We start from the raw sequence: 9,851 nt of genomic DNA, 5'->3' as shown, positions 1-9,851 counted from the left end.
GATTTTGAGCATCCCAAAATTCTGGGGCGACGCGCGCTACCACGCGTCACTGCATGCGCCACCACGCCTCGCCACGCGCCATGCGTGTGTCACGACGCGCCAATCAATTTTCAGGATGTTGCGTAGATGACGAGCAAATGACGCCCCAGTGGGACAGGCCCTTTAATGTTTCCGACTACATTCTATCTCTGTACCGCCCACTCCCGACATCAGTCTGAAGAAGGGTCTCGAACCGAAACATCACGCATTCCTTCCCTCCAGAGATGCTGCCTGTCCCGCTGAGTTACTCCAGCATTTTGTGTCTATCTTCGATTTAAACCAGCATCTGCAGTTCTTTCCTCTACATTGTGTGTGTGGTTTTATATGCAATATGGGTTTTATTTATGTAATAGTATTATCTGCTATGTTTTTGGGGATAGCATGCAAAACGAAGCTTATCACTCTGGCAGGGTGCAAGGTGATGATTCAAAACTGCAATCATAAATGACTGCATTGTTTTAATTGTGGAAACTGAACTGCAGCGTGAGCAAGGCCAGCAAGAGGGAGAGAGTGCTTCAGCTGGGAAGACGGCGGAGCGGGTGATGTGCCTTTAAATCTGGGCTGCCTGGGGTCCGCCCGTCAATCACAGGCGCCGGCTGGAACGTTGCCCGGAGGCGCTGACGTCACGGAGGGAGGGGTCAGCTGTCAATCAGGCGATCCGGGGCTGCATCTTCTGCAAAGAGCCGGCTTTGCAAACAGTGGCCGGATCATCATCATCATGGCAGGTAAGTAAGGGGCAAAAATAATAAACACGGGCGCCTTTTGCATCCATGCAACAACGGAGCTCTCTCTCCCCACTCCCACCAAAAAATTGCACCCTATTTGCCCGCCGTGCTTTATTTTTTGTTGCATGCATTTATTTTGATTGCTTATTTTTTTTTTTAAACATATTTTTTTTGTTTCCTTCCCTCTGTTGCAATAGATACAGAGATGCGTCAGAGGTTGTTGCGCACAGTCAAGAAGGAGGTAAGAAGAAGAAGGGTTTGTGTACATTGCAATGAAATGTGGAGAGTTGCAAGCTCGCTGCAGCGTGTTGGCCGTGCAGCAGCTAAAAACGCAAGCACATCTCCCATTACAAACGTGGATGTGTGTCTCCCTGAAAAGCTCACCCACTGACAAGGAGTAGGAACGTTGCTGTCGTCCATCCATGAAACGACTGCCCCCCCCCCTTTATTAATGTCACTAATTTGGGAGATAATTGTTGCTCTCAGTTCAGACATTGCAACCCACCCTGCCCCGTGCATTTGCAATCTGTAGGTGCTTTTGACATGTAGAGTGCAATACGTGTCTGACTAATCGATTCTCAATTTGATCATATTTATCAAATTAAAAAGGAATAACAAGCCTTACAGATCCCACCGGGTTCTTGCAAAGAATCTCGAGTTTGCATTTAAAGATGGAGAGGTTGTCTGGAAATAAAACATTGTTTTTACTTTATTTTTTTAATCTCTGTTCTCTGTGGTGCCAGTTGAAAGATTTACAGAGGCAATTGTCATTTACTCAAAGAGAGTGTGTGGGCAGCAGGGATTTGTGAGATTTTTTAATGTGTAAGCCCTTGGTTTTATTGTTGTGATGGAAAATATTGCAGAGTTTGTATCGGGCGTGATGTTTAAAGAGATCGCAAAGGCCAACATTTTCATTTTGTTGGTGAATTTCAATTGTTTGACTAGGACAACATTGACTGTTGCCATTAAAGAGTGTCACAGCATGGAAACAGGCCTTTCGGCCCAACTTGCCCACGCCGGCCAACATGCCCCATCTACACTAGTCCCACCTGCCCGCGTTTGGCCAATATCCCTCGAAACCTGTCCTATCCAAAGCAAAGGTACAAAAAGCTTTTCACATGACCATGAACTAAGCTGATTGTCTAATTATCTGATCATCTAATTAATTATGAACTGATCTATTGATTTAAAAACTGATTATCTGATCATCTAATTACCTGTCCAAATGTTTTTTAAATGTTTTAAACTAATCCCAGCTGCCTGCGTTTGGCCCATATCCCTCTAAATCTGTCCTATCCATGTATCTGTCTAAATGTTTCTTAAACGTTGCGATAGTCCCAGCCTCAACTACCTCCTCCGACAGCTCGTTCCATACACCCACCACCCTTTGTGTGAAAAAAACAGCTGCCCCGTGGGTTCCCTCTCACCTTAAACCTATGTCCCCTTGTTCTTGAATCCCCTGCTCTGGGTAAAAGATTCTCTGCAATTACCCGATCTATACCGCTCATGATTTTGTACACTGCTACTCATCCCATTGTGTTCCAAGGATTAGAGGTAGTCCCAGCCTGCTGGGCGTTTCCTTGTAGCTCACCCTGAGTCTGGGCAAAACCTTCGTAATTCTTCTCTGAACCCTTCCCTGCAGCCGCATCTTCAGTCCAGGAATGAAAGGAGCGCGTGGATGCAAGTGTGATTGAAGGGTTTCGGGGTTAGAGGATGCAGGCCAAGGGTGTGAAGTGGGGTACAGATCAGGGAGCTTATCGCACGCTCTCGAGACTCAGATAATTTGGGCGTCGCGGTGGCGCAGCGGACAAGTTGCTGCCTTTCAGCGCCAGAGACCCAGGTTCGATCCTGACAACGGGCGCTGTCTGTACGTTCTCCCCGTGACCTGCATGGGTTTTCTCAGAGATCTACGGTTTCCTCCCACACTCCAAACCCGTGCAGGTTTGTCGGTTAATTAGCTTGGTATAATTGTAAATTGTCCCTGGTGTGTGTAGGATAGTGTTAGTGTGCGGGGATCGATGGTCGGTGCGGTCTCGGTGGGCCAAAGGGCCTGTTTCCGTGCTGTATTTCTAAACTAAAATTGCCCAACCCCCCCCCCCCCCATATCTTTCTGATTGTGCTATCTCGTGTGATATAATTCTTCGATTAAATATCATCAATGTACGTTATGCATGTGACATCTGCTTGTTTAAAATTTTGAAAGTGATAGGAGCAGAAGTAGGCCATTCGGCCCATGAAGTCTACTCTGCCGTTCAATCATGGCTGATCTATCTCTTCCCCCCGTAACCCCATTCTCCTGCCTTCTCCCCGTAGCCCCTGTCAGTTGTATAATGAGACATGCGGTGGTACTTTAGAGATGCATTGCGGAAACAGGCCCTTCGGCCCACCGAGCCTGCGCCGACCAGCGTCCTATCCCACACCCTAGGGATCATTTGCACTTTACAGAAGCCAATTAGCCTACAAACCTGCACGTCTTTGGAGTGTGGGAGGAAACCGGAGCACCCGGAGAAAACCCACGCAGGTCACGGAGAGAATTTGCAAACCCCACATAGATACCACCGGAGGTCAGGATTGAACCCAGTACTCTGGTGCCCAAGCATTAATTTTACACAGTCTCGCTGGCAAGACAAATGGAAGTAAATTTGATGGAGAAGGCGACGTTGTGAATGTTTGCAAATGCTAGTAGCGACTATGTGGATGAGAGTAAATGGTTTCGGGGGGATTGTGTAAAGAAAACCTCACTGCTGCCTGAAGAAGGGTCCCGACCCGAAACTTCACCTATCCACGTTCACCAGAGATGCTGCCTGACCCGCTGAGTTGCTCCAGCACTTTGTGTCTCTTTCACTGTTGTCTGGCAGTGTTTGTTCTGAAGGCAGACAGAAAACGCTGGAGTAACTCAGCGGGACAGGCAGCATCTCTGGAGAGAAGGTTGATGTTTTGGGTCGACACCCTTCTTCAGACTGGGAGTCAGGGGAGGGGGAACCTGGAGATATGTGGAAGGATAAGGTGAGAAAACGACAGATCCAAGCAGACGATGATCAAGGAAATGTCAAATGGATCATTGTTGGCTGAGGGGAAGGTGACAACGAGGCGTACAAACAGTAAAATTAATCAGGAGGGCAGTGAAACAGTCGGAGAACTCGGGTGGGGGAGGGATGGAGAGAGAGGGAAAGCAAGGGTTACTTGAAGGTGGAGAGGGGTGGATGATTGCAACCTTCATGTGGTCCGCCCTGTTTCGACTAATGCAATCAACTCAACGTGCACAAACGGAAGATCAAATAGAACAAGTTATCCAACAACTTTAGGCTGTGCATGCCACACGAAAGAAGAAGAAGAAGAAGAAGAAGTTGGAGAATGTAATGGGTTGTAACTCCAGCATTTTGTGTCTATCTTCGGTGTAAACCAGCATCTGCAGTTCCTTCCTGCACATTTGTTCTGAAGGCCTTTGCATTCTCGTGAGAAGTTCATGGGGTTAAATTTGGAGAGTCGATTATGTGAACTGGGCTTGGATTCCCTGGAGAGTCGAGGGTTATGGAGTCATTTAATTGAATCTTTACGTTGGATTTGGCAATGAAATGATGATAAAAATCTGGCTCCTCTGCTCTAATGGGGAGAGTTCAAGGCAAGAAGACGTGACCTTAAAATCAAAGCCCAGCCATTCAGGAGAAAACACTTGCACTCATGCGGTGTGGAAACAGGCCCTTCGGCCCAACTTGCCCATACCGGCCAACATGTCCCAGCTACACTAGTCCCACCTGCCTGCGTTTGGCCCGTATCCCTCTAAACCTGTTCTATCCATGTACCTGTCTAACTGTTTCTTACACGTTGCGATAGATTAGTTACAGCGCGGAAACAGGCCCCTCGACCCACCGAGTCCGCGCCGACCAGCGATCACCCCGTACACTGGTATTATCCTACACACTAGGGACAATTTACCAAAGCCAATTAACCCACAAACATGTATATCTTTGGAGTGAGGGGGGAAACCGGAGCACCCGGAGAAAACCCTCGCGGGTCGAGGAGAGAGCATACTGAATGAAAACTTTATTGTCATTCAGATATACACCTAGACACAGTGCACCTTGAACAAAATTTCGTTGCATTTGACTCTCCAATCAGGTAAATAGTAAAAGTAAAAGTGCTAGGTGCGTCCATAAAAATGCCTCATGTGCATTCACAGCACCCGTTGTCTGGATCAAACCCGGGTCCCTGGCGCTGTGAGGCAGCAACTCTGCCGCTGCGCCACCGTGCCGCCCGGTATGCAGCCGCCATCTCGAACCCTCCCACGCGCAGCACTCAAACCGTTCATCAACGCCCTCTGGACCTTGGAAGAATTGAATGCATTGGGCAAGCGTTTCAGCACCTCCAGTGGGGGACAGCTCCCTGCTTCTGTCATCTCTTGTTGCTCCGAATTATTTTGTTTAGTTTGGAGAGACAGCGCGGAAGCCGGGGCCTGTCGGGCGTCATTTACGTGTCACGAATGTACAAAATCTTCGCCCGCCATCTGCGTGACACGCAAATGACGCCCAAGAGGTACAGGCCCTTCACACTAACACTATCCTACACATACTAGGGACAATTTACATTTATGCCAAGCCAATTAGCCTACAACCCTGTACGCCATGATTGAACTCCTGGTCTCTGGCGCTGTTAGCGCTGTCAGGCAGCAACTCTACCGCTGCGCCCCCGTGCCGCACTATCACTGAGGAAATGTCAGTCAGTTTAAGGACCCTTTTTTTTAACAAAAATAAATGTATTCAATTATTAACAATAATAATATTTACAATACAAACAGTAACAACCCACCCGCCATCATCATGCATAAATTCTCGGTACTAAATATGAAATAACTATATTATAATCTTGTGTAAGAAGGAAGTGGGTAGAAGTGTTGTGTGTCCAGGTTACTTGCATGGGAAATGGAGATGCTGGTTTACGAAAAGACACAAAGTGCTGGAGTAACTCGGCGGTTCAGGCAAGCATCTCAGGGAGAAGATGGACAGGCGACGTTTTGTGTCGGGACCTTTCTTTGGGCTCTGTTTGTACGTTCTCCCCGTGACAGCGTGGGTTTTCTCCGGGTGCTCCGGTCTCCTCCCACATTCCAAAGACGTGCGGGTTTGCAGGTCGATTGGACCGATGTAAATTACTCCTGGTGTGCAGGGAGTGGATGAGATAATGGGATCACATGGAACTAGTGTGAACGGGTGATCGATGGGTGGCCTTGGTGGGCCGAAGGGCCTGATTCCATGCTGTATCTCTATGGACACTAAATTCTAGGCAGTGAAAGGCTTCAGCTTCTGTGATTTTGCTCCATTAGAAGTGGCACTAAAATATAAAGATAGCGGAGTGAGGGGATATGGGGAGAAGGCAGGAACGGGGTACTGATTGTGGATGATCAGCCATGATCACAGTGAATGGCGGTGCTGGCTCGAAGGGTCGAATGGCCTACTCCTGCACCTATTGTCTATTGGCACGGTGGCACAGTGGTAGACTTGCTACCTCACAGCGCCAGGGACCCGGGCTCGATCCTGACCACGGGTGCTGTCTGTGTGGAGTTTGTACGTTCACCCCGTGACCTGCGTGGGTTTTCTCCGGGTGCTCCGGTTTCCTCCCACACTCCAAAGGCGGGAAGGTCCGCTTGGGCCAAAAAATTGTAAATTGTCCCTGGTGCGTGTCGGGTAGTGCCAGTGCGCTGGGATGGCTGGTCGGCACGGACTCGATGGGCCGAAGGGCTGTGTTTCCGCGCTGTATCTCTAAACTCTAGGCATTCAGCTGGACTATGGCGTTGAGAGGCTGCTGGGTGTTGCCATGGCAACCAATTGAGGTTAGGCCCACAGGACGGGATAATGGAGGCCCTTGTATCGGAGAAGTCAAAATACTGGAGATGCCATTTATTTAAAAGCCATAAGTGTTTTAAAAAAAAAACCAGTTGCAACACAATCATCCACAGTTTGTCACGATTTGTTATTTGCTTTAGTGTTTTTTTTTAACCATTTCCGGATTCCTCTGCTTACAACGTGCAGAGATACAGCGCGGAAACAGGCCCTTCGGCCCACCGGGTCCGCGCCGACCAGCGATCCCCGCACACTGACACTATCCCACACACACTGGGGACAATTTATAATTTTACCAAAGCCAATTAACCTACAAACGTGCACGTCTTCGGAATGTGTGGGAGGAGACCGAATATCCCGGAGAAAACCCACGCAGGTCACGGGGAGAACGTGCAAACTCCGAACAGACAGAGGGCCACGGTGGCGTAGCGGTAGAGTTTCTGCCTTACAGCGAATGCAGCTCCGGTGGCTCACGTTCGATCCCGACTACAGGTGCTGTCTGTACGGAGTTTGTACGTTCTCCCCGTGGCCTGCGTGGGTTTTCTCCGAGATCTTCGGTTTCCTCCCGCACTCCAAAGACGTGCAGGTTTGGTGGTTAATTGGCTTGGTGTAAATGTAAAAATTGTCCCTAGTGTGTGTAGGATAGTGTTAGTGTGTGGAGATCGCTGGTCGGCGCGGACCCGGTGGGCCGAAGGGCCTGTTTCCGCGCTGTATCTCTAAACTGAACTAAACTAAACTAAACGACAGCACCCGTAGTTGGGATCGAACCCGGGACTCTGGTGCTGTAAGCAGCTGAAAGGCCGCAACTCTACCGCTGCGCCACCGTTCCTTAGAACATTCTAGTTGTTGATAGAAGGGCAGTGGATGCTGTCTGCATGAGGCATTTAACAAGGTTCCATTGCTTGGTAGCTTTAAGCCCCTGTCCCACTTAGGAAACCTGAACGGAACCCTCTGGAGACTTTGCGCCCCACCCAAGGTTTCCGTGCGGTTCCCGGAGGTTTTTGTCAGTCTCCCTACCTGCTTCCACTACCTGCAACCTCCGGCAACCACCTGCAACCTCCGGGAACCGCACGGAAACCTTGGGTGGGGCGCAAAGTCTCCAGAGGTTCCCGTCCAGGTTTCCTAAGTGGGACAGGGGCATTAGACTGTCACTGCAGGCTTACAATTGGAGTTTTGTGTTCAGTTTTGGTCACCCCTGTTAAAAAATGAACAGGAAAGATGTCGTCAGGCTGGAAAAGGGCGCAGAGAAGATTTACGGGGGTGAGTGTGAGTCTAGTTTGTTGTCACCCGCACCAGGGGGCTGTGGAAAGCTTTTTGTTGCGTTCTCGCCACTCAGCGGAACGACAATACGTGGTTGCGATCGAGCCATTTACAGTGGGCAGGTGCATGATAAAGGGAATAACGGGAATAGTAAAGTCTGAAGCAGGGTCTCAACCCGAAAAAATCGCCCATTCTTTCTCTCCAGAAACGCTGCCTCACCCGCTGAGTTACTCCAGCATTTTGTGTCTACCAACGTGAATAGAAACATAGACAATAGGTGCAAGAGTAGGCCATTCGGCCCTTCGAGCCGGCACCGCCATTCAATACGATCATGGCTGATCATCCACAATCAGTACCCCGTTCCTGCCTTCTCCCCATATCCCTTCATTCCATTAAACAGCAGACATAGGTTCAAGGTGAAGGGAGGAAAGATTTAATAGGAAACTGAGAGACAGCGTTTTTACGCAAAGGGTGGCGGGTGAATGGAACGAGCTGCCAGAGGAGGTAGTTGGGGCCAGGCACTATCACAACATTTAAAATATATTTGGACAGGTACATGCATAGGACATGTCTGTGGAATTCTCTGCCTCAGAGGGCGGTGGAGGCAGGTTCTCTGGATGCTTTCAAGAGAGAGCAAGATAGGGCTCTTAAAGATAGCAGAGTCAGGGGATATGGGGAGAAGGCAGGAACCGGGTACTGATTGGGGATGATCAGCCATTATCATTTTGAATGGCGGTGCTGGCTCGAAGGGCCGAATGGCCTACTCCTGCACCTATTGTCTATTGTCTATTGACAGGTTTGGGGGGGATATGGGCCAAACGCAGGTAGGTGGGACTAGTGTAGATGGGACATGTTGGTTGGCGTGGGCAAGTTGGGCCGAAGGGCCCGTTTCCACGCTATATCACTCTGCCGCTGTGACTCCATGTGAAATTTTGCAGGGACTTGCAGAGATTCAACTGAATCTTCCAAGTTTATTTTGGTGTCGAAAGTCTGAATCAATGTGCAATTAGCTGATAATTAATCTGTGAATGTGAGAATGGATGGGGGAAGTCGTTAGTCTGGGAACTGCGACAATGAATATGGAGGCGGTTTCCACAGTTAGTTCTTGTAAACCCATGGAAAAAAGCATGTTCTTATCGTTTCATGTGCCAGAGAGAAAAGCTGAATGGTTGAAACTTTCAGATGACAGCTTGAAAGAATCAAAGGCGTTTTGGGGGCGGTGCTGGCTGGAAGGGCTGAATGGCCTACTCTTGCACCTATTGTCTATTGGCTCCATGGCACAGTGGTAGAGTTGCCACCTCACAGCGCCGGAGAGCAGGTTCCATCCTGACCACGGGCGCTGTCTTGACGGAGTTTGTACCTTCTCCACGTGACCTGCGTGGGGTTTCCCCGAGTGCTCAGGTTTCCTCCCACACTCCAAAAACAATAGACAATAGACAATAGGTGCAGGAGGAGGCCATTTGGCCCTTCGAGCCAGCACCGCCATTCAATGTGATCATGGCTGATCATCCCCAATCAGTATCCCGTTCCTGCCTTCTCCCCATATCCCCTGACTCCGCTATGTTTAAGAGCCCTATCTAGCTCTCTCTTGAAAGCATCCAGAGAACCGGCCTCCACCACCCTCTGAGGCAGAGAATTCCACAGACTCACCACTCTCTGTGAGAAAAAGTGTTTCCTCATCTCCGTTCTAAATGGCTTACTCCTTATTCTTAAACTGTGACCCCTGGTTCTGGACTCCCCCCAACATCGGGAACATGTTTCCTGCCTCTAGCGTGTCCAAGCCCTTAACAATCTTATATGTTTCAATGAGATTACCTCTCATCCTTCTAAACTCCAGAGTGTACAAGCCCAGCCGCTCCATTCTATCAGCATATGACAGTCCCGCCATCCCGGGAATTAACCTTGTCTAGGTTTGTCGGTTAATTGTCTGCATTGTAATTGTAAATTGTCCTGTGTGTGTGTGTGTGTGTGTGTGTGTGTGTGTGTGTGTGTG

General features: G+C 49.1%; 1 protein-coding gene across 1 annotated transcript in view; it reads left to right on the top strand.

Moving 5' to 3' along the window:
- Positions 1-684: 684 nt before the first annotated feature.
- sgsm1 (small G protein signaling modulator 1) overlaps positions 685-9,851 on the top strand; it is a 45,313-nt gene continuing 36,146 nt past the window's right edge. Inside the window, exons 1-2 of the mRNA XM_033043063.1 lie at positions 685-764; positions 962-1,005. Of these exons, the coding sequence (XP_032898954.1) occupies positions 758-764; positions 962-1,005 (51 nt within the window). The 5' untranslated portion in view covers positions 685-757. The remainder of the gene's footprint in view (positions 765-961; positions 1,006-9,851) is intronic.

The sequence above is a fragment of the Amblyraja radiata genome, chromosome 25, assembly GCF_010909765.2.
Source record: "Amblyraja radiata isolate CabotCenter1 chromosome 25, sAmbRad1.1.pri, whole genome shotgun sequence".
Lineage (NCBI taxonomy): Eukaryota > Metazoa > Chordata > Chondrichthyes > Rajiformes > Rajidae > Amblyraja > Amblyraja radiata.
Note: the sequence above shows the minus strand (reverse complement) of the source record. Positions and strands in the feature narration are given on the sequence as shown.